This window comes from Triticum urartu, chromosome 1 (genome assembly GCF_003073215.2).
Source record: "Triticum urartu cultivar G1812 chromosome 1, Tu2.1, whole genome shotgun sequence".
In the NCBI taxonomy this organism is placed as follows: domain Eukaryota; kingdom Viridiplantae; phylum Streptophyta; class Magnoliopsida; order Poales; family Poaceae; genus Triticum; species Triticum urartu.
Genome location: NC_053022.1, coordinates 176,872,838 through 176,900,728, shown reverse-complemented (window position 1 = coordinate 176,900,728; position 27,891 = coordinate 176,872,838). Strand labels below are relative to the sequence as shown.

The following is a 27,891-nucleotide window of genomic DNA, read 5'->3' as shown; positions in this document are numbered from 1 at the left end:
AGACAAATCTAAGACAAGAATTTTGGGACAGAGGGAGTAGTTATTTATATGTATGCTAGTGTGTCTCTTAAAGCATTAAGAAGCATGTAAACCACTGTGGGCTATGAAACCATGCTGGTATATTGTCATGGTCATTCTGTTTGTATATGTTATGAGCTCGTATCGGGGGACATCACAAAATACTAAAGGAGGCGTGATGGAGAACTTTGATAATGACAAGGAGTTATTGCAAGCCTGTAGGACTCTTGCTGTCGATAAGCGAGAGATGCCAATGGTGTGCCGAGACAGTAGAGCTCCACAGTCTGCAGTTATGGAAGTGCGGAAGAGGTTCAGGAAATCAAGAGTGCAATCCATATGGCAATAGGAGTTTCATAATTGAAATAAGTTCAGTTTGGCCAACATTTTATGTTTGCTAGACGTTGCAACCTTTTAATTAGACGTCTTCGCTAGTTGCTTTACCAACCGGACTATCTTTACTATCACAGCCTGGGCGCCTATTTGATACCGCCGGCTCTGGGCTCCGCTGAAAACACTTGAAGAAAATGCACAAATCGATCAAGTGCCATTAAACAACAAATAATTGGGAACTCCTTACCATCCATGACATAATTATTGTATGAACAAGATAATGAAGAACCCTTGCAACTTGTGAAGTCAACAAGCAGACGTAAAATACAACAGCAACAACAACAACAGCACCAACAGCAACAACAACAACAACACAAAACCTCTTGTCCGAAGAAAGTTGGGTATGCTAGAGATGAAACCCTATAGAACCTGTCAGAATGCCCCCAAAAAGAGAGTACAAGCTGTTGAAGTGTGTATGTGGATTGCCTAGCCCTTCCATCAGTTCGGACAACAAGAGGTTTTGGTACACTGCTGGCCAACAACAACACAACAACTTTTGGCTACGTTGGCTAGTGCATGAAGCTTAACATGGTATCGAAGCTAAGGTCTTGAGTTCAAGTCCTAGCTTTCGCCATACCTTTGAGTCTATATACGTGTTGACTTCCGTCGTCACACGCGAGAGGGGGTGTTGAAGTGTATATGTGGATTGCCTAGTCCTTTCCATCAGTTTGGACTTTTGGTTGCATTGGCTAGTGCATGAAGCTTAACAAAACAAAGTGAATGAAAGTAAATTGAGGTTCTGGTACATGGATTGCTGATTTCCATGTTGTCTTATCAAAAGAACGCACAGGCACAACCCACCCTTGCTGCTCGACAGCAACAACAGCGCCCCCCCCCCCACGCGAGGACAACTTCCGATTCTCCATTTCCAACGTAGCCATCACAGGTGTTTATCTCCTAGACTCCTGGTCTCATCCTTGGCCGATAGTGAACGCTGCAGCCAGTGCAAGCAGTGGAGGCGCCTCGGCCACCCGGCAACCGGCGCCCAACGCCTTTTCTCTTTCCTTCCTTCGTCTCATCCTTGGCCAGCAGTGAGCGCTGCAGCCAACGCCGGTAGTGGAGGCGCCTCGGCCGCCCGGAAATCGGCGCCCAACGCCTTATCTCTTTCCTTCGTGTCTCTTGTGTCTCCTTGGGAGACTGCATCTTCTTTTCTTTACCTATCTCCGTCACCATCCCGTTGGGATTGCTTTTTAATGGATTCACGTCCCCATAAGTAGTTCATTAGGACATACAAGGTGTTCTTGCCTGTACGATACATTTTTCCCTTCCTATCTTTCTTCCATAGCTCAGATTTTCAGAGAACCGGTTCCGTTTGAGTTAAACCGAGGACCGAAGTGACTTTTTGGTTGACCGAAGCCTTGGTTAGCAGTTTCTCAAATGACTGATCGTTCATGAATATTTGATAACCGTATTTCTCAATAGCCCGAGGAACCTAACCGATCGGCTTAGCTAGACCGAATGCCCAGGCCTAGTCGGTGGACAAGCTTCTCTTCAATCGGTGTATGGCCGACATCCACATTAGCATGTGTATCCTAGTGACACTCATTTGTTGGATGTGTTGTCTCTTAGTAGGCCAAAACTCGACTCCATATATCATCGCAAGTTTGATTGGCGTCCTATAGAACTTACCTTTGGGCTTTTGTGGGACCTTCTTGTCATAGAGGATGCCAGATGCTTGCCGCGACTTCATCCACCCTGCTTTGATTCTATGAGTAACATCCTCATCGATACCACCTTTACTTTGTAGAAGTGATCTCAAGTATCGGAAGGCCCCCCTCTTAGTCACTATATGCCCCTCTAAACTAATATCTCCCTCCTCGCACCTAACACCACTAAAGTCACACCTCATATACTCGGTTTGGTTCTACTAAGCCCTTGGACTCTGCAAGTCTTGTCTCCACAATTCGAATTTCATATTGACACCCAACCTAGCCTCGCCAACTATTACCACTTCATCGGTAAGAACCATACACTAGGGCATATCTCCTTGTATATCCTCTCTGACCTCGTCCATCACTAAGGCAAAAATGTATGGGCCCAAGTGTAATCCTTGATGTAGTCCTTTAGTATTTGGGAAGGCATCGGCCTCACTATCACCTGTCCGATTACTTGTCACAACATTATCATACATATCCTTCATGAGGGTAATGTACTTTGTCGGGACTTTATGTTTCTCTAGTGCCCACATGACCGTCCTTGGTATCTTGTCATATGCCTTCTCCAAGTCGATGAAAATGGTATGAAGATCCTTCTTCTGCTCCCTATCACTTTCCATGAGCTAATGTGGCAGAAAACTCGCTTCTATAGTCGATCTTCTGGGCATAAAACCAAATTGTTTATTCATGACATCCGTCTCTCTTAAATGATGCCCAATCACTCTCCCAAAGCTTCATAGTATGACTCATAAGCTTAATTCCTTGGTAATTAGTACAAATTTGAATATCTCTTTTATTCATGAAGGTAGTACTTGTGTACTCTTCCTCCACTCTTTGGGCATCTTGTTTGAAAAATATGGTTGAATAGCATAGTTAGCCATACTACTGCCATTTTCACAAGGAACCTCAACATCTCAATAGAAATACCTTCTGGTCCCAAGGCCTTTCCTCCTTCCATCTTGTTAGGGCCTCATTAGCCTTGAGCTCTTGGATCCTCAAAACGAACCGTCTATTATTGTTCTGATGTAGGGTGGAACCCTATACGACCGATCTTTCATGAAAGGAGCGGATCCCAACGAGGAACACGAAGAACACAAGGGGGAAACACGAAAGGAAACACAAGGGAAACACTCAAACCAACGAGATTAGGTCACACATATGCTAGATCCTCGAAACACAAAGAGATACACGATCCGAATCCAACAAAGGACGATACATAGGTAACTGGTTCTTCTCCGTGAGGAGGTCTTGAGGTCTTCCCGTTAGGGGTCTTGAATCCAAGTGGATCTTCTCCGAAGAGGTGACGGTCCCTCACGATGGAGTAGATCCGGATGGATGAGCGAAGCTCTATCTCACATATGAGCTAACACAACGCTAACCCTAACTAGGAGGAGGAGGAGGAGGTCTATTTATAGTCTTAGTGCAAATGGGGGTGAAGTGAAGGGGTACATGGGCCTCGGGCCCGAAACTGTGCGCAGACAGGTACCGAATGTCCGGTGGGTTACGATTGTCCGGTGGCTCGTGGGCGTCCGGACATTCGGTAGTCGCCGGACTTCCGCTCGTTTTGGCTCGGTTGAGGTGGCACCGGATTTTCGGAGATGGCCGGTCGTCCGGTGGCGTCGGACATCCGCTGTTTCGGCTCGGGTGTGGTGACGCCGGTCGTTCGGCCGTCCGCTCGCTGTAGCTTGCGTTGGCTGGGGCCTGGGCAGGCTGGGGTTTCAGGTGCAGGACGTCCGGTCCCGACCGGTCGTCCGGTGGCTGTAGCTTTAGTGGCAGCTCCTCTTCTTGTCCTTGGCACTTGGTGTCCTCGTCGTCTTGTCCGTTGGATGTAGCTGCTCCGTGGCCTTCCTCCGGGTACCTGATCACACATAGGGTCTCCGCATGAGGTAGTAGCCATGTCTCATATGTAGGAAGTGGAAGTCCGGGGAGGAGCGAGTTCACTTATCTTCGATAGCCTTTACTCGGGCTCTTGTCATTGGTCCAAGTGGTGTCGTAGGAGATGTAGGTAGGTCCATAGGGATGACCTTGGGATGCTTCGCATCATGTTCTCATCAAAGGAGTCATCTAGCTCAGGCATAGTGTTCTCATTCCCCACATAGAACAACCTGTCAAAGTATTTTCTCCACCTGTTCTTGATCTCCCCATCTTTCACTAGGAGTCGATTTGCCTCATCCTTGATGCATTGGACTTGGTTGAGGTCCCTTGTCCTCCTTCATGATTTTCGCTAGCTTGTAAACGTCCTTTTCTCCTTTGTGTCTAGTCGCCGGTAGAGCTCATCATAGGCTAACCCCCTTGCTTCACTCATAGCTTGCTTTGCTTTCTTCTTTGCCTCTTTGTATTTCTCCACATTGCTGGTGCTTCTATCATGGTGCCAACTCTTGTAGCACTCCTCTTTGATAGCCTTTTGGACATCTTCATTCCACCACCACCACGTGTCTTTGGGTTCTTGCTTCTTACCGTGCGTCACCCCTAGCACTCCCCTAGCTACCTTCCACAACAACAATCACATACGATGCACCCTGCTTCTTTTTCACTCTTATTTTGAGAAAACGCAAAAGACCTTTGCGCTTCTTTTCATTGAAATGGGAGAAGTTCAGTTACAATCGTCGGTTACATCCGGCTTAATGCACGTCCCAGGTTTGTGGCAGCACAAGGCGGAGGCCAGGTGCCCCGGCTGCAGCCCAAGAGCGGGCCTCGTCCTTAATTCTATCTAATAGCGTGTTGAAGGATGGTGTTGCATTGTCGAAGACGCAGCTGTTCCTGTGCTTCCAAACCATCCATGGCACTAGCAACGCGACAGATTTCAGGGCCTTGTGTAGGATCGGGATTTCATCTCATTACATTACATAAACTCTTCTATGGATTGCTGTTGTGAGTTGTGACCGACCGTCTCTAACTTCTAAGAGCAACTCTAGCAGACCCTGCATCCCGCCCCGACCTGCAAAATAACCGCCAAAATGCGGGCCGGGGTGGAAAAAACTGCCCGATCAGACCCCGCATCCCGCCCCGGCCCGAAAAAATATTTGAGGGGCGCGGCAAAATCTCGGCCCCAACCCGCGTATTCGCGGGTTTTCCCCTTGCCGCTACGGTGCCCTGCATATAAGCGGGAAGCGGTTGGTGGGGGGACATTTCAACCCGCGCTTTCCCCACCAACCACCTCCCCTCCCCCCTCGTGCCGCCGTTGGGCCGCCGCCCAAGATTCCGGCGAAGCAGCCGGCAGGAGCACGCCGGAAAGGCCGCCACACGCACGAGGCCTCCCCTCCCCCCCCTGCGCCGGCGGGCCGCCGGATTTGCGGATATGCGAAACTTCATCGCGGGCCGCCGGATTTGGCTTCTCCGGCCGCCGGTGGCTGCGCCAAGCGATGGAGTGGTCGGGGAGCATCTCCCGCAGCCCCGGCAAGGGCGCATCGCCGCATGCAGGTACGTGTTCGTCCTCCCGCCGCCGCCGACGGTTTGCGGGCATGGATTCGTCCGGCCGTCCACCGGGCTCGGCGCTCGCACATCGGCTTTGTGGCTCGCCGATGCCGCTCATACAGTGTGACGACTGCACGCGGATAGTGCTGTGGCTAACCTCGGGCACGCCGAAGCACCCCGGATGGGTGTTCTTCAAATGTGAAAACGATGGGGTACGTGCACTTGCGGTAGTTTATTTTGATAGCTCTTTAGTTCAATTGCGATAGCTCATTTCTTTGAACATGCTCATTCTTTTGTGTAGGAAGATGGATGCTCATTTTGGTTTTGGGAAGGCGAATACATTGATTTATTGATAGAAAGAAACTTAATAGATGTTGGTGCACTCCTTAGTAGAATCGAAGGCAATGATGCGGCTGCATGTGCAACTAGAGGGGAAGCAACGTCTACTTCTTTCGAACCAAAGATGAAGAAAGAAGAATGCAAAATCAAGAATCCGTAGATAAACAATGAATGCATGGAGAAGATATTAGTCCAACTTGTGGGAGCAGTTATGGAAGTTGGAAATCTTCTAAAATGCATACTTGTGGTTCTTGTTTTCTTTGGTCTTGCTATTCTAGCAAAGATTTGGTGATGTCTATGTATCCAATGTTGTCGAAAAAGCAAAGAAATGCATTATGCTAGATCAAATTAAGATGCAAATTTAGTTTTTTCGGGCCGGGAGGAGTTACGCCAGATCAGACCCCGCAAAGCCGACCCGTAAAAAAGCATATTCCGTGAATATACCTTTTTACGGGTCCATTATGCGGGGTTTGCAACTGCGGCCATCCGCTTCGGCCCGCAAAGGCGTTTTTCCGCGAACTGCAAACACGTTTTGCGAGCCGGACAGATGCGGGGTCTGCTAGAGTTGCTCTAAGTCTACTTGCTAGCTTCATTTTATTCAGTTAAGGTCTTATAAATTTGTATGGCGATGGCCATGCTTGAAGGTGACATAATATGCCTATTAAGACCCGAAGATATAAAAAAACTGGCGCCTTGGTGGGTTAGGTGCATGCAATTGTGCACCTCTAGCTAACTGTCCAACTCCCAGTTTATGAAACCCAAATCATATAGTATTATTTCATGGAAATACGATATATTCCTACAGTCTTCTACTCCCTCCGTTCCGAATTACTCGTCATAGAAATGGATGTATCTAGATGTATTTTAGTTCTAGATACATCCACTTCTGCGACGAATAATTTGGAACGGAGGGAGTACTAATCATTTGCTGGTTAGCAGGGCAGTAAGCACTGAATGATGAATTAGTTAAAAAATCATGATTGTGGTTCTAAGATTTGTCCTTTTCAGAAGTAGCTGCTGTATAATGTTGACATTCGCATCTTAGAATTGCACAATTTGTTTCGATTTGCATGATTATATGACACATGCTGTGAACTGCACAAGTGTTTTTTTTGTGTGTGTAGTGGATGATTAACAGCGAGAGAAGTTTATACTGAATAACCATTTTATCTACAGCTGCTGGTCCCGGAAAATGCTTGATAAACCATGGTGGGTGCTGGCATGAAACTCGCAACGGAAAAACATTCTCTGCTTGTCAGGTACATTTAGGCACGTAACAAGTACATGTAATTGTTAGGAATATGCAATTTGTATTCCCATGGGGCCATAGACCAGTATATATACATGTGCAGGAAATATGTAGAAAACCCCTTATACAATGGGGTAAATGCAAAAGGCTACATGGCTATATATATAGTACTCAACACCCCTCCTCAAACTCATGGTGGATCAACAACACCCCTCTAGTCTGGGCCTTCGCAAGAAATCCGCTAATTTAACTTGGAAGGCACATACTGAAGAGCAATAACCTGATCCTGCACACCAGCGCACACAAAGGCATGAACACCAATATGCTTGGTGAGCTCATGCTTCACAAGGTCACGCGCAATTCTAATAGCACTAGTACTGTCAAACAATAGCAGAGCAGGTGTAGTGACAGAAACACCAAACTCCTGAAGAAACCACCATAACCAAGTCAGCTCTGCTGTCAAAAGAGCCATAGCTCGCAACTCAGCCTCTACACTCAAATAGGAAAATGTAATCCCTTTCTCCATCTTCCATCTCCATCTTCCAAGCAATGAGAGAACCACCAAGAAAAACACAATAAGCAAAAACTGAACGGCGATTTGAGGGATCATAGCCCACGCAGCATCTGAATAGGCCTGAAGCTGTAATGAACTGGAGCGAGGGAAGAACAGACGGTGAGAGATCGTGCCATGAGGATATCGGAGAACACAAAGGAGGCGACTATAGTGGACTGAAGTGGGAGCAGAAACAAACTGACTCAAAATATGGACTGGATAAGAGATACCCGAACGAGTGACAACTAGATAGACAAGACTCCCAACAAGATGAGATAACGTTTCACGGATCAGACAAGGGGTTACCATTAGTATCACGGAGGTGAACATTGAGCTCCATGGGAGTCTCAACTTGCTCATCAGTAAGAGCAGCACAAGCAAGAAGATCCTGGCTATACTTTTCTTGAGAACGAAAAAAGCCATGAGAGGTAGAAGAGATCTTGATCCCAAGAAAGTTGCGAAGAGGGCCAAGATCAAACATAAGAAACTGCTCACTAAGACGCCTTTCACAAAGGCAATATACTCGGGGTTGTCGCCAGTGATGATCATGTCGTTAACATATAGAAAAGTCCGACCATGAGCATAATGGTGAACAAACAACGCTAGATCATGAGCACTCGCTGAAAAACCAGCGGCAGTCACCACAGAGCAAAACGCTCAAACCAAGCGCGAGGGGCTTGCTTAGGGCCATAGAGAGAATGACGAAGACGATATGCCATTCCATCAAGAACAAAATGCACAGGTGGTGGCTGCATATAAACCTTCTCACGCAGCTCAGGGCAACTCGAACGCACGACCCCAAATGGTCTGGCCAAGTTCGTTTGGGAGTAAACAGACACAAAACGCGGCCACGCGCGGGTGTAAACGGACAAACGTCCGTTTTTCGTTCGCTTTTGACCCATTCCCCGCCCAACTTTGGGCCACGTTTGCATCCAAACGGACACACGCCCTTGTCCCCCATGTCCCGCTCGTTGGGGACACAACCAATTTTTCTCTTTCCCTGCCCTCCCTCCGCCCTCCAGCCCCCGCCCCTAGCATCGCCGCCGCCACCCCGTCTATACCCCCATTTTCCCGGCCTCGTCGCCGTCCTGCAAGGCCGTCCGAACCATGACCCATGCTATAGCCGGCCTACGCTCGCGTTTCGGAGGAGCTTTTTGCCGGCGTTCGTTGTTCTTTGTTGCTGGTGGGAGAGAAGCTACAGCCACCGATGCCGCCCATCGACCCCAAGAACTTTCGGCAGGCGCTGCATAGCCGGAGGGCCCATCAACGTGCTCTTTTTGGCCGCGTCTCCATGACCGCAAGGTGTTCGACGCTTTGCTCACAAGGTACCATGGATAGCGGGGATGAGTATTTCTTTCACAACTATATTTGTTCATCGGATGATTCGTCCTCGGATGACGAAGAGCTTGTGGTGGATGCATTGGTCGTCCATGACCACATTGGTAGGCAGCGGCCTCGGTTCAGGGGATCAATCCCGGGGCATGCTCCGGCCTTGAACCGCAATAGGGAGAGCGGCCACGCCCTACTCTATGCTGATTACTTTGAGAATACCGCACTCTTCAAACCACATCAATTTCATCGCCGCTTCCGAATGAGACATGTGTTGAATCGTATTTGGGAGGGAGTGGTAGGATATGACCCATACTTTGAGTGCAAAGAGGATGCCCTTGGCAAGCTTGGCTTCTCTTCTTGCCAGAAATGGACTGCGGCTATTCGCATGCTTGCATATGGAATTTCTGGTGATCTTGTGGATGAGTACGTGCGTATGAGTAAGTCCACATGTCTCCTCTCAATGTATAGTTCTTGCAAGGCCGTGGTGGCAGTGTCCTGCCCTGAGTACCTGAGAGAGCCAACTGCCGTTGATACAGAGAGGTTGTTGGCGATCAATGCTGAGAGGGGCTTTCCGGGCATGCTTGGTAGTATAGATTGTATGCACTAGAAGTGGAAGAACTGTCCATTTGCTTGGCAGGGGAGTACAAGGGGCATGTGAAAGGTGTCACTGTCGTACTAGAAGCGGTGGCTTCACAAGATCTGTGGATGTGACATTCTTTCTTTGGCATGGTTGGTTCTCACAATGATATCAACGTGCTTCAACGTTCTCTAGTGTTTGCAAGGCTTGCATAAGACCACTCCCCAGAGGTCAACTTTGAGATCAATGGCCACCATTACAACAAGGGATATTACCTAGCTGATGGTATCTATCTTCAGTGGTCAACTCTTGTGAAGACCATACCCAATCTGCAAGGAGAGAAGAGACAGAGATTTTCCCAAATGCAGGAAAGTGCTAGGAAGGATGTGGAGTGTGCTTTTGGTGTGCTTCAATCTCGATGGGGTATAGTTCGAAACCCTGCATTGACATGGAGCACTCAGAAGCTTTGGGAGGTGATGATTGCTTGTGTGATCATGCACAACATGATCGTGGAGGATGAGCGTGGTGATAGCACAAGATGAGCTTTGTAACGAGAACCATCAAAGTGAGTCTTAACCTTGTAGACCCACTAACAAGTGATGGGGCGAACAAGTGGAGGAAGAGAAACAAGATCCTATGTGCCGGTGTGCTCAAGAGCAGCCAGCTCCTTTGCTATCGCCAGATGCCATTCGGGATGAACAACAACTTCACGATAAGAAGTTGAGCGCCAGTGCGTGGAAAACCAAGGCGATCCATAGGCGGAAGCAAACGAGGATGCAAGCCATAGGTAGGCTGAGATGAGGAAGACTGCACATTAGAAGTAGATGACACATCATTAGATGCATCCATACACGCAGACGACGAGTATAAAAGTGAGGAAGCGATGGAAGAATGCGAGGAGAATCACCAGGGTAAACTCGGGTGATGGAGACGAAGTCGCTGGGGATGAAGGTGTAGAATCCTGTGACAAGCGAGGTGAGGAAACCATGGGAGATGACGATGTCGGATCTGCAATAGTTGTAGAAGTAGGGGCAGCATGACGGATGGACAAGGGCTCAACGGAAGTGATAGGTGTGTCAAGAAGTGAGGAAAGAGATATCATCCACTGAAAAGGTCAAGGAAGATGGACACGGGTAGAAGGGACGAGACTCATCAAAAGTCACATCCCGAGAAACACGCATCCAAACAATAGCCTAAAAAGGCACAGTTGACAGACTGAGCGGTCAGTTTGGTGCGTTCACAAGGGGCAAGAGCATAGCAAACACAACCAAACAAACGAAGCGTCGAATAATCGGGAGAACAATCAAAAAGTCACTCGAAAGGAATGCCACCCTGCAAAGCAGTGGATGGCTGAAGATTGATGAGATAGGTGGAAGTGGAGACAATCTCAGCCCAAAAGTGAGGCGGAAGAGAGGCGGCGGTCATCAATGCACGGGCCTCTCAACCACACCATTTTGAGCATGAGCACCAAGAGAATTGAGCAAGAGTACCCTGCTCAACAAGGACTCCATGCAACAACTTGGAGATATTCTCTCCCGTAGAGTCAGCATGGAACACATGGATAGGCGTGGAGGACTGAGTGTGAACCATGAGATAAGACCTCACTACGAGAAAACATAAAATATATTCAAGTGTGTTGAGAGAAGTCATCTATAAAGATAATACAGTAGTGATGACCTCCTTTTGAGGCAAAGGGAGCTGGACCCTAAACATCAGAGTGAACAATGTCGAAAGGACGCTGAGATAGAGTCTCGCTATGAGGATAAGGTAATTGGACTTGTTTACCAAGCCGACAACCCTGAGAGTCTAAAGACACACTACCGGAGATGGATCCAAGAAGACCACGTCGAACTAATGATGGAAGACGAGAGCCACACAAGTGACCAAGGTGATGATGCCACTACTGGAAAGAGCTGGTAGACAAGGCAATTGAAGCGGAAAGACTGGCGGTGATGGCAGGGGAGGGAAGGTGAAGCCAGTCAAGCTCCTAGAGATCCTAAGTCACGATGTCTAGGGCCAGCACCAAGTAGAGCACCGGTGTGACGATCCAAAACTGAACATGAGTCAAAGTCGAGAATGACCCTACAACTAGAGTCAACATTCTGACCACTAGAAATGAGCTGCATGGTAAGTCGAGGAACATGATGAACATGAAAAGCCGAAGTGTTAAGAATGCCTCGGCCATTAACCGGGAGGGAGGTACCATCAACAGTAAGAACATGAACAGGAGAAGCAAGAGGTCGAATAGAGGACAAAGTGGATGAATCATGAGTCATATGAAAAGATGCTCCGGTATTAAGAATCCATGGAGATGTACCTGCCTGTGTAGAAGGTGGTCCCACAATGCCAAATAGTCGGTAGCAGAAACCAGTTGGTGAAGAAGCAGAGGATGTGGCTAGCAAGCATCGAAGTCGTGTAATCTCCTGCTCAGTCAGGGGCTCAATTGAAGAGGTAGACACAGATGCACCCGACAAGGAAGTGCCGGAGGCAATAAGCAAGTCATAAAGTCACAAAATTTCCTGCTCAGTGAAGGACACAGCTGGAGTAGTTTTTTCTTTTACCATGGACACAACTGGAGCAGCTAACATAGCAGCATCGAAAAAGGAGCGGCCACCACCAGCTGTGGAAGCTGCTAGAGGCGATGTAGCATGACCAATATCATCTGCAGAGGCCGGTGGTGGAGACAAGGTCACATGCAGACAATCACCATGCGTCGAGGGAAGGCGCGTGTGCGAGGCGTAGTCGATGGAGCCATATGCATCAGCACTATCGGTGAAAGTCGCGAGAGGAGCCGGTGTAGAGTGACAATCACCGGTGGAAGTAGCGAGAGGAGTTGGTGTAGAGTGACAATCACCATATGCGGAGGTCTTGAGAGAAGTTGTTGTAAATCGACCAGCACAGCCTGCGTAAGACGCCGAAGGGATGACATCACAAGCGGATGAGCACCAAGCACCGAGGAAAAGCGCATGTGCGAGATTTGGTTAGTGTAGGGAACACCCTTGAACCGGAGGCACCTTTTTTTCTCTTCTTTTTTTTTACAAGAGGACAATCAGCCGCATCAGCCCCAATAGAAGTGGCCGGTGGCTTGATTCAATAGAAGGCGCAGCCAGCAGTGCCTTTGACCGGCAGGCAGGACTGGAGCTAGCAAATCAGCAGCCGCTGATTGCTGGGTGCAGGAGGCCAGCGATCGTCACGGCTCTGGCAGGTCGCGGCTGTGGCCTAAGGCTGATGGCGACTTGGACGGGATCCAGCAGCCATTGACCTGAACGGCTGCACCCTACGGACCGGAGCAGGAGGCAGGACCGAGCTGCTTGATGTGAAGGTGCGGGCAGCACTCCAGTGGTGGACGGGTGGGATGAAAGCAGCCGGCCTGGGGCGTTGATCTGCAGGGGGCGGGGCAGAGAGGCGTTGGAGGCAGACGGGAGAGAGGCGAGCGGGGCAAGAAGCAGTAGCGGACATGGGAAATCTGGCGGCAACGGGAGAATAGAGAAAACAACAGCCGCCAGAGGATGGCGGCGACGCGGCAGTGGATCAATAGCACAAGTTGCAGCGTGCGAAAAAGTTGACCTAGCTGTAATACCATGTTAGGAATATGTAACCTGTATTCCCATGGGGTCATAGGCCAGTATATATACATGTACAGGTGCAGGAAATATGCAGAAAACCCCCTATACAATGGGGTAAATACAAAAGCCTACATGGCTATATATATATACATAGTGTTACTATTCATCACCCAGGGTGCAGAATATTCTTCACCCGAGGTAATCTTACGATCATTTCATAATTAAATTACGTTTCGAATTCAAATAGTTACATTCCTATTGATTAATTACGTAAAATTTGACATAAAAATTAAAAATATAGGTCATAAGATAAGAAAATTTGCAGTTTATGTGTATTTTAGACTATGTTTTTACGTTTGTAATTTTACATAACATAAAATATTTTTTACGGCGATTATATATTTTCTTACGGTCCCTTTTTGCGTCGGAAATAAGACAAAACTTACGGAACGTAAAATTACGGTGCATTGATAGTAAAATAGAGTAGGATATATATATATATATATATATATATATATAGTATACTCTAACAGTAATAACTTCTACAGTTCTACTTGACTCTGATAAGTATTCGCGTACCCAAATTTTATTTTACAGGAATCAGGAGATCAAAATTGCAAGTGTCCAGCTGGTTTCCGAGGGGACGGTGTTAAAAAATGTGATGGTACTCGTTAGCCTTACCCCCCATTCCACACCACCCACCCGATCACACACACACAAAAATTAGGAAATTACCACTGACCTGCATCTCAGAATAAGTGATGTTCTACCAATGGTCCTGTACTGCACTGATCGTCTTTTCGCTCTGAATTTTATTCTCTAGATAATCTCTCTTCTCTCTCACACATACAAATGATTCTCTTTTTTCTATAACAAAACGAGGTCTTTCTTGCAGATGCAAATGACTTCACACATACTTGGAATATGGACAATTGTCATGAATATTTTTCCGATTAACAATTTTTCTGCAAAAACGTTATATATTTTGTGACAAAAGGCAGTAAAAAATTAGTGCAATGCAGCAGGTACAATAGTTCTTAAACTGTAGCTTACTTGTCATTTACCTTTGCAGATATTGACGAGTGCAAGGAGAGAAAAGCTTGCCAGTGTCCTGAATGCAGCTGCAGAGATACATGGGGTGGCTATGATTGTACTTGTAGTGGCGACCTTTTGTACATCAAGGAGCACGACACTTGCATAAGTAATTTTAGACTTTGATTATGTAACAAATATCTATCATTTTTTGTACATATCACTTAATCTTGTATGGTTAATCTGTAGGTAAGACAACAGTTCAGGCTAAAGCAGCATGGGCTGCTGTGTGGGGGATCTTGGTAGCCTTGGTTATTGTGGCGGCAGGAAGCTATGTGGTATACAAATACAGATTAAGGGTAAGCTAGCTGGTGCAGAATATTATCTTCATTCATGTAGTTTTTATTTGTAAACCTAGTGTATATGTGGATTGCCTGGCCCTTTCCATCAGTTCGGACTTTTGGTTGCGTTGGCTAGTGCATGACGCTTAACATATTATGGGAGCCTAAGGTCTTAGAGTTCAAGTCCTAGTTGGCTAGTGCATGAAGCTTAACATGGTATTAGGGCCTAAGGTCTTGAGTTCAAGTTTTGGATTTCACAATACATCCAAAAATTGATGCTGCCCCCCTCTATGTCCACGTATAGGCCTCTTGAGCCATACCTCTTGAGTCTATTCACGTGTTAACTTCCCACGTCACACGTGAGAGGGGGTATTGAAGTGTGTATGTGGATTGCCTATCCCTTTCCATCAGTTCGGACTTTTGGTTGCGTTGGCTAGTGCATGAAGCGTAACAAGCCGTATTCTTGGTGGAGACCGGATCAGGTCTGGAGAGACTAGAGTTGACAAACTTTGGAGTCTTCGGGTTTCCGACTCCGGTTTCGCGAATTACTCCTTCATCTTCCTCATCTTCTCACTCCTCGTCTTGGACTTGGTCTTCCTTCCTCGTGCTTCCACGGTGGTCGTCAACAAACCTAATCACACATAGGATGCCACTTTGAGGTAGTAGCAAAGTCTCATTCAAGGTATATGGAGCTCAAAGAGGAGTGAAGTCACCTCAGTTTAGATGGCTCGTGCACGTGTCCTTGTCATGGGTCCACTTGGGCTTGCCGGTGTGCCCATGGTGATGTCGGTGGCTGTTGCGCTTGCTTGGACCAAATGTGAAACAGAGTTCGGAGGACTTGGGATTCACAATCCTCAGTTCCTGAATGAGGCACATAGGATCAGATGGAGCTGGCGGGGTTGCGTCGGGGAGCCGAGGGTGTGGTCAGGACTGCAAGTGCCGATTAGCAAAGAGCAACAACCCTCTTCTTGGCGGCTACCAATGCATGGTGGACATAGGAGACAGATCACAGTTTTGGCACGAGCAGTATTAATGGGCGAAGTGCCCATGACATTGCACCAACACTGTTCTCCTTTGCTAAAGCGTGTGGTGCGACAAGAAGATCAGTGGCCGAGGCTTTGGCTAATCACAGGTAAATCATGGATATTAGGGTACAACTCCGGATGCAAGTGATAGCAGAATACTTTGAAATATGGAGGGAAATCCAGGACATGCTTTTGCTCTCAGATGTGGATGATTACTTTGAGTGGAGGCTCACTGTCAACAGGAAGTACTCAGCCAGTTCTGCATATGAGGCTTTTTCTTTGTCTTTGAGCAAGTGGACAATACCAGGAACCTGTAGAGAAACATTGTGCAGCCAAACGAAAAGTTCTACGTTTGCTTGGTGCTTAGGAATCGATGCTGGATGGCTGACTGTTTGGAGTGGCAGGCCCTACCAAGTCCCCTGGTGTGCCCTATCTGCAATCAGGCGCCAGAAACGATTGACCATCTTTCGTCAAATGTTCCTACATGCGGGAGTTTTGGTTCAAGTTCCTCAGGTTGCGAGCGATGGCTTCACTAACACCATCAAGCCACACGGTCAGACAATGGTGGTGCTACATGCCCAACAGAGTCCAGGGTCCGAGAGGGAGAGAGGCTGCTACTTGGGCTATTGTGGGGATGCGAAGGGTTTGGCTTGAGCGCAACACGTGTGTTTTCGACAAGAAGCCATCTCCAGTGATTCATGTGGTTAATCAAGCGATCGTTAAGATGTACTAGCATACCCACATTGTACTAGCATACCCACATTCTCGTAATTGTCACACTTCACACTTATCTTAACGAAAACGACATGCAACTGAAGTTGCTTGTTCTTAAAAAGAAAGTTCTATCCTAGTTGCTGTTGTACCAACAGTGGTTGAAATTCTATGTAATATGACAACTTTCATGTCTTTAATATTTTCCCACATCATCTGCAAAGAAAACTACTCCCTCCGTCCATATTATGTGTCGCTGATTTAGTTCATAGTTGTACTAATCAGCGACACTTAAGATGGAACGGAGGGAGTAGAAGGGTAACAAATGTACACATTCCGCTGTAGCTTATGCTTATGGTTTTGAAAGCCGATATCATCAAATCCCTCTTATGATGTTGAGTTTCAGCAATACTGTAAATATGTTTTAACTAAGGCTTCTTCTCCTTAGTTTCATTGACAGATGTCTAATTCTAGATGGTTGTTTTGTGTTGTTTTTTCAGTCATACATGGACTCTGAGATTAGAGCTATCATGGCACAGTACATGCCACTGGACAGTCAAGGGGAGGTCCCAAATGATCCACACGAAGATCATCCACTTGCTCACTAACTGAACCTGTACAACTAACATAGGCAGAAATGTGGTTTGAACAGCGTTGAAATATACAGAATGCATACAAAGGTGAATGGCAGCATGATTTTAGAGTCTGACATGAATGTAAGACTCACGTACAAATTTATCTAGAGCACTTTCACCTTAGAGGTCATGGCAACTCCATCTCCGGTAATATTTACAGATTCTATAATGAGCAGACGTTCGCTCAGCTCGTCCCTGGAGCGACCCAACCACAACATGTGGGGTAGTTAGTTGCATACATGCATGTGATGATGCAAGCTAATTTCAACTTTTTTTAAACCAAAAAATGTTTTGTGTACCAAACCATATGCCCAATTCACAATGTGTTTAAGCTGTTGGCTTTGTATTGTCAAGGGCTTCGTAACTAGATTCCACTCGTGAATGCTTTTGCAACCTTTTTTGACCCTAAAGTTGCCGCCCCATGATAAATGAAGTTTCCATCGTGTTGGCATTATTACTATGTGGCAACTATGATATCAACACAATGGCAACTTAATTTATTATTGGCTGAGAACTTTTAAGATGGATTTTTTGTCGCCCCATGATAAAGAAATATGTCATTGTGTTTGTGTCAAAATTGCTGATGTTTTTTTTATCAAAGTTGCCACATGGTAACTTTAATACCAATACCTTGAAAATTTTATTAACCATTTGGTGGCGAATTTGTAAGTTGATTTTTACCATTGAAACTTACGCATATGAGATCTAGTAATGATGCTCTTGTCGAGACAAAGCAGATCTTGAAGATGAATTGTATATTGAGCATGTCTTAAAACAGTTTGAAGTTTCAAAAATTGCATTTATTGCACTGATGTTATTATATGCATGTTGTTGCACAAACACTTGTAGCGTGTGAATGATCATGCACTATTAGTGAATGCCATTTGTTGAGTTGTGATCCAAATTAATATTGAGGCTAACTTCTAATGGAGAATTCAGTTTCAACCTAGGTTTTTTTTTGAGGCAATCAACCTAGGTTACCATTGCTTACTCAAGAATAGCTAGACAGGCGACTCTGGTTCGATTGTTAGTACAAAGTTGAGTCATCTATTTTGGAACGGAACGAGTACTTGCTTATTTAAAGCTCTTAATGTTTTGCTTTCCTTGCGCTTATTACTCCTTACTAACAGTGGCAACTTGCACAAATTCAGGATTGCACGCCATGGATGTTTTCTTGTTGATTTATTGGCAGCAAGTGATCTTGTTTTACTACATTGTACAGCAACAAATGTCACCACGCATATGCATAACGGGGACTGCCTACAGCACATTAAGGCTTGCAAAACACGGGAGTTTAGTTTAGGGCAAGGGGCAAGGGAGGGCTTCGGTACAGCACAATTATACTAAGTTGGCCTTGGCAATAGCCCAGATTGTATACGATAACCGGGAAGTTGCATAACACGGCGATACTAATTTGGCTAGATGATGTTTTTGTTTAAGTTGATTTATTTTTGTTAGTCACATTTTTGTTGGCATCCGCAATAGTTGTAGTTGCACACATAGTAGTTTTCAGTTGGATACGACCATTAGAAAGTTGCACAACACAACAATATTAAGATGGTTGGATGATGTCCTGCGCTCGCATTGCTTACTCAAGAATAGCTAGACCGGCGACGTTCTGAGCTCGACCAATTTTGGCCAAATTAGTATCTGGCTAATTTGCAATTCAGATCTGAACACTCGTTATAGAACAATGTGTGCCGGCATGTTGCTTTGGATTTGTTTTCTGTTTTGATGCTTAATTAGACCAATGGTGACACACACATTAGTCCTTAATTTTGTCCTTCATTTTGGTAGTGTTTATCTTACTCTGACTATTGATTTGACTACAGTAACATTCATTGGGTTACATCGGACCAAGTAAGAAACTATTGAACTAAAAATGTTCTTTAGATGAAACTAATCTAATAAGGTTGTTTTGATAGTGATGTAATGCTGTGAAAAATTGAAGTTCTAAAGATTTTATGTCACTATTGGTATCCTTTTATGATGAATGTTTTTGCTTTGATCTATTTTTGTTAGTCATATTTTTAGTTGAAATCCGTAGTAGTTGTAGTTGCATACATATGAGTTCTCGATTGGATACGACCCTTAGAAAATTACAAAACACGACAATACTAATATGGTTAGATGATGTCTCGCGCCCGCATTGCTTACTAAAGTATAGCTAGAAGCGCGACGTTGTAAGCTCGACCAACTACTACTTGCAAAGTGAAAGTATGTCCACACGCACGACCACAAAGTTGCGCACTTTCATTGTCATAGTTGCACACGCGCGGCCGCGAAGATGCACATTCTCGTCAGCATTGTAGCTCACGCAGGCTGCGGGAGTTGCACACACGCGACGACATCATTGCACGCACATGATCATGAAGCTGCACACTCTCACCAGCATAGTAGCAGACGCATGACGATAGCTCGTCGGTATAGTCGCACACGTGTGGTGGCGGAGTTGCACACCCTTGCCCGCTTAGTTGCACATGGACGGCCATGGAGTTGCACACTGTCATCGGCATAAATGTCCACTTTCGTTGGCTGCGAGAGTTGCACACTCTCATCAACATAGTAGTTCACGCACAACTACGGAAGTTGCACACGCGAGATTGCATAGTGGAACACAGGACCATAGAACCGCACACTCTAGTTAGCGTAGTAGTTTATGCACGGCTATGGAATTGCACACCCCAGTAGGCATAGTCAAACATGCACAACCATGGAGTGGAAGACTCCTATCGGTACAGTCGCACACGCGCGGTTGTGGAGGTGCACACACTCGTTGGCATAGTAGCTCATGCATGACTACTAGAGCTGTACACACGCAGTGGCATAGTCGCACATGCATGACAATGGAGTTGCACACTCTCGTCGGCGTAGTAGTCACGCACGATGAGGAGTTGCATAGTCCCGTCGGCATAGTCGCACATGCGCGACAGTGAAGTTGCACACTCTCACTCGCATAGTCGCACACACAGAGCCGCGTAGTTGCACACTCTCGACGGCATCAGTGTTCGACGGCATCAGTGTCCACTCTCATTGGCTACGGAGTTGCACACTATCGTCGGTACAGTCGCACACGCATGGCAACGGAGTTGTACAAGTGTGGTAGCATAATTGCACACACAGGACCACGGAGTTGCATCCTCATTGGCGTAGTAGTTCACGCATGTCCACGGTGGTGCATACTCTTGTCGGCATAGTCGCACACGCGTGGTAGCGGAGTTGCACACTTATCCGTATGGTTGCACACACACGACTATAGAGTTGCACACCCTCGTCGGCGTAGTCGGATATGCGCGGCCATGAAGGTGCATACTCTCATTGACATAGCAGCTCACGCACGATTGCAGAAGTTGCTACGTGTGGCGGCATAGTCACACAAACATGACCATGGAGTTGCACACTCTCATCGACGTAGTAGCTCACGTACGAGCACAGAGTTGCATACTCTCGACGCACGTGAAAAAGTTGCACATCGACTATCAGGTAGTTGCACATTAACTGCTAGGCAGTTGCATTTAATGAGAAGAAAATTGCAGGAAAAAAGTTTGTGAAAGCATACTCATTCGGGGTCTACTTTGAACAACACGTTATGGAGATTCCTATGGTGAAAATAGATCTTAATTCCGATGTTCGAACCAAAAGCTTATGGCATTTAAAAAAAATGAAAACCCAAATTAAATGTGTTCATAAGTGTTTGCATGAGTGAAAACTACACGTCCACGAGTAGGTAGAAAATTGCACATCGACTATCATGTACTAGTTGCACATTGACTGCTAATAGTTGCACAAAACGGGATTTAAATTGCACAAAACATGCCTATGCGGGATCTAGTTTCGAAGAGCATCTCGCGAGGGTTCCAATGGTGAAGACGGATCTTAATTCCGACGATTGGTTTAAAAGATATCACTTTTTGAAAAATTTGAAAAACTGAATTTAATACGCAGCAAGACAATGATGGAATTGCATTTAATGCAGAAGGGCATGCATGGGTGGGTACTTGATTAGCGGGTTTTTATGCATGAGATTTGAGCACCTTCCTTTTTATGGACGAGGGGACCGATAAATTCCTTTTTAGTCGGCTGCTTGGGTGATCCTTCCTGGTGCCCACACACCGACTAGACGCATCCTTTTCTTTTTTATGTTTGATTGAGTCACTTATATGTGTATAACTAGGGAAACTGCTACCACTTACCAATGGATGCGTTTTTCTTTTTCATTAGGCATGCATGGGCCCATGCAATTGGAATCGGTGCGGATGCATTCGTCCCCAAAATTACTAACCGAGTAGTCCTTTCAAAGATCAATTTTCACCTTTCAAGGTTGCGACAAGTGGCACGTTGTATGTGCGCCACTTGTTGCAACCTGAGATTTTTCCTTTTTTCGTAGATCGGTTTATTGAAAATATTTTATCTCTTAAATCATGCGTTCAAATTTCAAACCATTTTCATTATTGGATTTCTCGCGTCAAGATTTCTGAAACTAGATCCTATGTTGATAGGTTTTGACGAACTATTTTTTCCCACGGAAAAACCGGACGAAAAAACTGTGCCTCTCGCAGATGGAAAATGAATAGAAAACATGACTTTTTTTTTGTTTTCGTGCCTCTCACGGAAGCAAAATCATGCCTCTCATTGAAGGAAAACAAGAAGAGAAAACACGGTTTTTTCGTTTACGAGAGGCACGACCGTGCCTCTCGCGAAAGCAAAACCATGCCTCTCCGAAAAAAAAGAAAACGCGTAATTTTCGTTTGGGAGGGGCACGACCGTGCCTCTCCCAGAAGCAAAATCGTGCCTCTCATGGAAGATTTTTTTTTCGTTTCCAGGAGGCGCACCGTGCCTTTCGCAGAAAAAAACCGTGCTTCTCACAGAAGGAAAAAAAAAGAGAAAACATGTTTTTAAATCCGTGTCTCTCACGAAAGAAAAAAACATTTTTTGTGTAAAAATAAAAATAAATCAATTTTTTGTCAAAAAACTAAAAGAGATGGGTGGAAAATTGAGAAGTTGAAAACCCCTAAAAAATCGTTGAAAATTTTGAAAACACGCATGGAAAAAAATAAAAAGATAAAATCTGAAGGGAGTGCCGAGAGCGCGACACGTGATGGCAGCTGAGAGCGGTGCACTCTCAGCCCACCTCAAAGTGATCGTTGGGAGGCTCCCGAAGGAGCGCTCGTCAACCTGTTGCTCCCATGCTTCCCTGTGCGCGCAAAGGAAAGGCATTAACTTTGTTGTTTTCCGAAACCCCTGTCCATAATTAATGCCCTATAATTATTGGCTATGTAACGAAAAAGATCTTTGCATACGAGGCTCCTTTGTCTCGTTGATTTGGCTAAGGGGCCCAATAAACTTGGACGGAGGGAGTATCTCTTTATGCTGCTGCATGAGATAAGGTCATTGTTATAAATCTCCGACGTTTGTTAACTCTCCAGGTATAGGGAAATTTCGTTGGCTGGCGCCATGGGTTTTAACCCTTCTTATTGGAGGGAGTTTGCCATGTTAGAATCCTCTATGTTGATTTGGTCTTCCTCGGTATTGCTTGTCATATCTCTAACAATATTGAAGGCAACATATCTGGTGAAAACTCTCAATTGGTGAAAATTTGAACATCAAACAAATGCTCCTGATTGGAAGTCGGAAGGCACCTAGCCACTTACAGATATATTTAAAGAACTCCTCGCATCTGTTAACTATGTAACCAATAATTCCTTGAATCTCTTTCCTCTATGACCTGTTTGTCTTCTCCAAGAGATCATGGAGAATCTGCCATAGGCCACACCCTCTTTGACTAAGACAGTGGGGTGGCGCGCTGCAGCTTGGCTCACTATTGAAGAAGACCTAGGTTACTAGGAGATTTCAATGAGATTTGTATTCTTTGGAAAATGCGATGAAGGATTTTCATGGTTGTCTCACATAGTGTGGTTTGGACGACATGGGTTTCATGGGCGACCCCTTTACCTAGAGGAAAGGTGAGATTGGGGAACACCTTGACCGTGCAGTCTGTAATGTAGAATGGGCACATAAATTTCCTCGGGCAGCTGCTATTAATGAAGAACGTGTACATTCTGATCATCGCTCGTTAGTTTTGGATATGGATTATTTTGACGGTAATATGTTTCATCCGCCGAAAAGAAGTGTTAAATTTTTTGAAGCCAGGTGCCTTAGAGAAGAAACTGTTGGGGAAATTGTCAAGGCTTCTTAGGAAAAGGCAAAACTGGCTAGCATCAGTTCGATGCTTGGAGAGAGGACTCAAGCGATACATGCCGATCTACATTCTTGGGACCGCGAAACTCTGAAGAGGGCAAAGCGGAGAATTAATAAATTTAAAAAGAATTAGAGAAACTTAAACGCGGTCCCATGATGTTGATCCCCACTCTAGGCAGAATGAAATTATTGTTCTCATTGAGAATCTGTTGGATCAAGAAGAATTTTTCTGGTTACAAAGAGGTCGAGCAATTAGTTGTGTTATGAAAGCAACTTGTATTACTATGGTGGCAAAGACCAACATATATACATGTACAAGAGAATGCCAGAAGGCTAGAATACAAAAGTCCGAAGGCCACATAAATATAACTCAATATAACTCTAACACCCCCTCTCAAACTCATGATGGATTCATAACACTGAGTTTGGAGAGGTGAAATCTATGTTGCGCTCTAGTCTGGGCCTTCGTGAAGAAATCCGCTAGCTGTAACTCAGTAGGCACATACTGAAGAGAAATAACATGATCTTGCACAACAGCTCGCACATAAAAAGCATCAACACCAATATGCTTGATAAGCTCATGCTTCACAGGGTCCCGCAATACTGATAGCACCTGTACTGTCAGACAAGGGGGTGGTAGGTGCATTAACAGAAACACCAAAATCCTCCAGTAACCATCGTAACCAAGTCACCTCTGTCGTCAGAAGAGCCATAGCTCACAACTCGGCCTCCGCACCCAAACGGGAAACTGCAGTCTATTTCTTCATCTTCCAGGCAATGAGAGAACCACCAAAAAAACATAGTAAGCAGAAAGTGAACGATGATCCGAAGGATCACTAGCCCACGTAGCATCTGAATAGGTCTGGAGCTGTAACAAACTGGAACGGGGAAAAAAGAGACGATGAGAGATCATGCCACGAAGATATCGTAGAACACGAAGAAGGTGACTATAGTGAACTGAAGTGGGAGTAGAAACAAACTGACTCAGAATATGGACAAGATAGGAGATATCAGGACGAGTAACAGCAAGATAGAGAAGACTACCAACAAGATGACGATAATGAGTCGGATCAGACAGGGGCTCACCATCAGAAGCACGAAGGTGAAGATTGAGCTCCATAGGAGTCTCAACATGGCTCTGGTACCATGTTATGAAAGCAACTTGTATTACTATGGTGCCAAAGACCAGCATATATGTACAAGAGAATGCCAGAAGCTAGAATACAAAAGGCCAAAGGCCACATAAATATAACTATATAACTCTAACAAGTTGATGCATGGAGACCAAAATACTTTTTTTTCACAACGCAACCACATATAGGAAAAAGAGAAACAATATTAAGAAGCTTCTTGATGACTCTGGGTCTGGTGGCAAGATACGGAACAAAAGACCATATCACAGAATATTTTACAGAACTTTTTACCTCAAAAATTGAGTAACCTAATCAGGAGGTTTTATCCCTGGTTCGGAGGAGAGTATCTACTAAGATGAACAATGCCCTCCTCGCTTCATATACGACCGATACACAAAGTCTTCTTTGATATTGAGGATTTAAAAGCCCCGGGACCTGATGGTCTACACTCTATTTTCTATAAAAGGTTTTGGCCAATGTTAGGAGACGGTCTCATTGAGGAGTTTTTGCAAGCGGCAAATACCTGCACCCATTAGGCTAGAATGATACTTCGACTGTGATGATCCCAAAAGTCAATTCTCCTCAGAATGTAACCCAATTTAGGCCAATCAATTTGTGCAGTGTGGTGTATAAAATAATTGCAAAAAAGATAGCTTTTCGCTTAAAGGTGTTCCTACCAAATATTATTAGTCCGACTCAAACTGCGCCCGTTCCTGAAGACTGATTACAGATAATGCACTGGTGGCATACGAATGCTTCCACACTATTAAGAAAAGGGGAGAGCACAAACAAGGTTTGTGTGCAATAAAACCAAATATGCACAAAGCTTATCGCCGGTTGAGTGAGCTTTTCTCAAGGAGATTATTCTCAAGCTTTGTTTTCGTGAAAGTTGTGTAAATTTTATTATGCAATGCGTCTCCACTGTTGAATACCAAATTTAGTTTAATGCGGAGGAAAGTGAGAATTCTAAACCTACTATGGGTCTGAGGCAGGGAGACATGTTATCTCCTTACCTTTTCTTGTTACGCACGGAGGGTCTGACTACCCTATTAACACATGCGAAAGAAAACAAAAATATTTTAGGAGCAAAGGTGTGCAGAGACGCACCACCTATTACAAATATTTTCTTTGCCGTTGACTCTTTAATCCTTATGAAAGCAAATTTGCAAAGTGCGGAAGCACTGAAATCAGTTTTAGATTCGTATTGCGCGGCCTCGGGGCGGCCTCGGGACAGATGGCCATTGTTGACAAATCCAATATCTTTTTAGTCCTAATAAGAGTGTGGAGACTAGAGGGAAAATGTGTACAACTCTTAATATCATGACTGAAGCCCTAAACAACAGATATTTAAGACTGCCAGCCAATGTGGGATTAGATAAAACCGGTTGTTTTCAGTACTTAATTGATCGATTGTTAAGAAAATCGGTGGTTGGAAGGAAAAACTTCTTTCGGCCAGAGGAAAGGAGATTTTGCTAAAAGCGGCCATTCAAGGCATACCCTCCTATGCAATGTTGGTCTTTGAAATTCCTAAAAAAATATGCAAAGGGATTATTGACGTGATGACACATTTGTTCGGGAATGTAGTAATTTCAAAAAATTTCCTACGCACACACAGGATCATGTTGATGCATAGCAACGAGAGGGGAGAGTGTGTCCACGTACCCTCGTAGACCAAAAGCGGAAGCGTTAGCACAACGTGGTTGATGTAGTCGGACGTCTTCACGATCCGACCGATCAAGTACCGAATGCACGACACCTCTGAGTTCAGCACACGTTCAGCCCGATGACGTCCCTCGACCTCCGATCCAGCCAAGTGTAGAGGGAGAGCTTCGTCAGCATGACGGCATGGTAACGATGATGATGTTCTACCGACGCAGGGCTTCGCCTAAGCACCGCTACGATATTATCGAGGTGGACTATGGTGGAGGGGGCACCGCACACGGCTAAAAGATCAATGATCAATTGTTGTGTCTCTAGGGTGCCTCCCTGCCCCCGTATATAAAGGAGTGGAGGAGGGGAGGGGTCGGCCCTCTCTATGGCGCGCCCTAGGGGAGTCCTACTCCCACCGGGAGTAGGATTCCCCCTTTCCTAGTAGAACTAGGAGCCCTTCCAAGTAGTAGGAGTAGGAGAGAAGGAAAGGGAAAAGAGAAGAGAAGGAAGGAGGGGGCACAGCCCTCCCCCCTAGTCCAATTCGGACTAGGCCTTGGGGGGGGGGGGCGGTGGCCTGCCTCTCTGTCTTTCCCCTAAAGCCCAATAAGGCCCATACACTCCCCGGCGAATTCCCGTAACTCCCCGGTACTCCGATAAATACCCGAATCACTCGGAACCTTTCCGATGTCCGAATATAGTCGTCCAATATATCGATGTTTACGTCTCGAACATTTCGAGACTCCTCGTCATGTCCCTGATCTCATCCGGGACTCCGAACTACCTTTGGTACATCAAAACACATAAACTCATAATATAACCGTCATCGAACTTTAAGCGTGCGGACCCTACGGGTTCGAGAACTATGTAGACATGACCGAGACACGTCTCCGGTCAATAACCAATAGCGGAACCTGGATGCTCATATTGGCTCCTACATATTCTACGAACATCTTTATCGATCAAACCGCATAACAACATACGTTGTTCCCTTTGTCATCGCTATGTTACTTGCCCTAGATTCAATCGTCGGTATCTCAATACCTAGTTCAATCTCATTACCAGCAAGTCTCTTTACTCGTTCCGTAATACATCATCCCGCAACTAACTCATTAGTTGCAATGCTTGCAAGGCTTATAGTGATGTGCATTATCGAGTGGGCCCAGAGATACCTCTCCGACAATCGGAGTGACAAATCCTAATCTCGAAATACGCCAACCCAACAAGTACCTTCGGAGACACCTGTAGATCACCCAGTTACGTTGTGACGTTTGGTGGCACACAAAGTGTTCATCCGGTAAACGGGAGTTGCATAATCTCATAGTCATAGGAACATGTATAAGTCATGAAGAAAGCAATAGCAACAAACTAAACGATCAAGTGCTAAGCTAATGGAATGGGTCAAGTCAATCACATCATTCTCCTAATGATGTGACCCCGTTAATCAAATGACAACTCATGTCTATGGTTAGGAAACATAACCATCTTTGATCAACGAGCTAGTTAAGTAGAGGCATACTAGTGACACTCTGTTTGTCTATGTATTCACACATGTATTATGTTTCCGGTTAATACAATTCTAGCATGAATAATAAACATTTATCATGATATAAGGAAGTAAATAATAACTTTATTATTGCCTCTAGGGCATATTTCCTTCAGTCTCCCACTTGAACTAGAGTCAATAATCTAGTTCACATCGCCATGCGATTTAATACCAATAGTTCTCATCAGCATGTGATTAACACCCATAGTTCACACGACATGTGACCAACACTCAAAGGGTTTACTAGAGTCAACAATCTAGTTCACATTGCTATGTGATTAACACCCAAAGAGTACTAAGGTGTGATCAGGTTTTGCTTGTGAGAGAAGTTTAGTCAACGGGTCTGCCACATTCAGATCCATAAGTATTTTGCAAATTTCTATGTCAACAATGCTCTGCACGGAGCTACTCTAGCTAATTGCTCCCACTTTCAATATGTATCCGGATTGAGATTTAGAGTCATCTGGATCAGTGTCAAAATTTGCATCAATGTTACCCTTTACGACAAACCTTTTTTGTCACCTCCATAA

The 27,891-nt window shown here is 45.4% G+C and overlaps 1 protein-coding gene across 6 annotated transcripts in view; it reads left to right on the top strand.

Annotated features, from left to right (window-relative positions):
- LOC125553236 (vacuolar-sorting receptor 1-like) overlaps positions 1 to 17,204 on the top strand; it is a 28,371-nt gene extending 11,167 nt beyond the window's left edge. For 3 of the 6 annotated variants that reach the window (XM_048717056.1, XM_048717045.1, XM_048717069.1), the window contains 5 exons: positions 6,993 to 7,075; positions 13,691 to 13,757; positions 14,166 to 14,294; positions 14,375 to 14,484; positions 16,703 to 16,967. In XM_048717056.1, coding sequence (XP_048573013.1) covers positions 6,993 to 7,075; positions 13,691 to 13,757; positions 14,166 to 14,294; positions 14,375 to 14,484; positions 16,703 to 16,810 — 497 coding nt within the window. In that variant the 3' untranslated portion in view covers positions 16,811 to 16,967. Of the gene's footprint in view, positions 1 to 5,778; positions 6,623 to 6,992; positions 7,076 to 13,690; positions 13,758 to 14,165; positions 14,295 to 14,374; positions 14,485 to 16,702 lie in introns of those variants that run through there. The other 3 variants (XR_007304000.1, XR_007304006.1, XM_048717061.1) reach the window with 3 other exon arrangements.
- Positions 17,205 to 27,891: the final 10,687 nt, after the last annotated feature.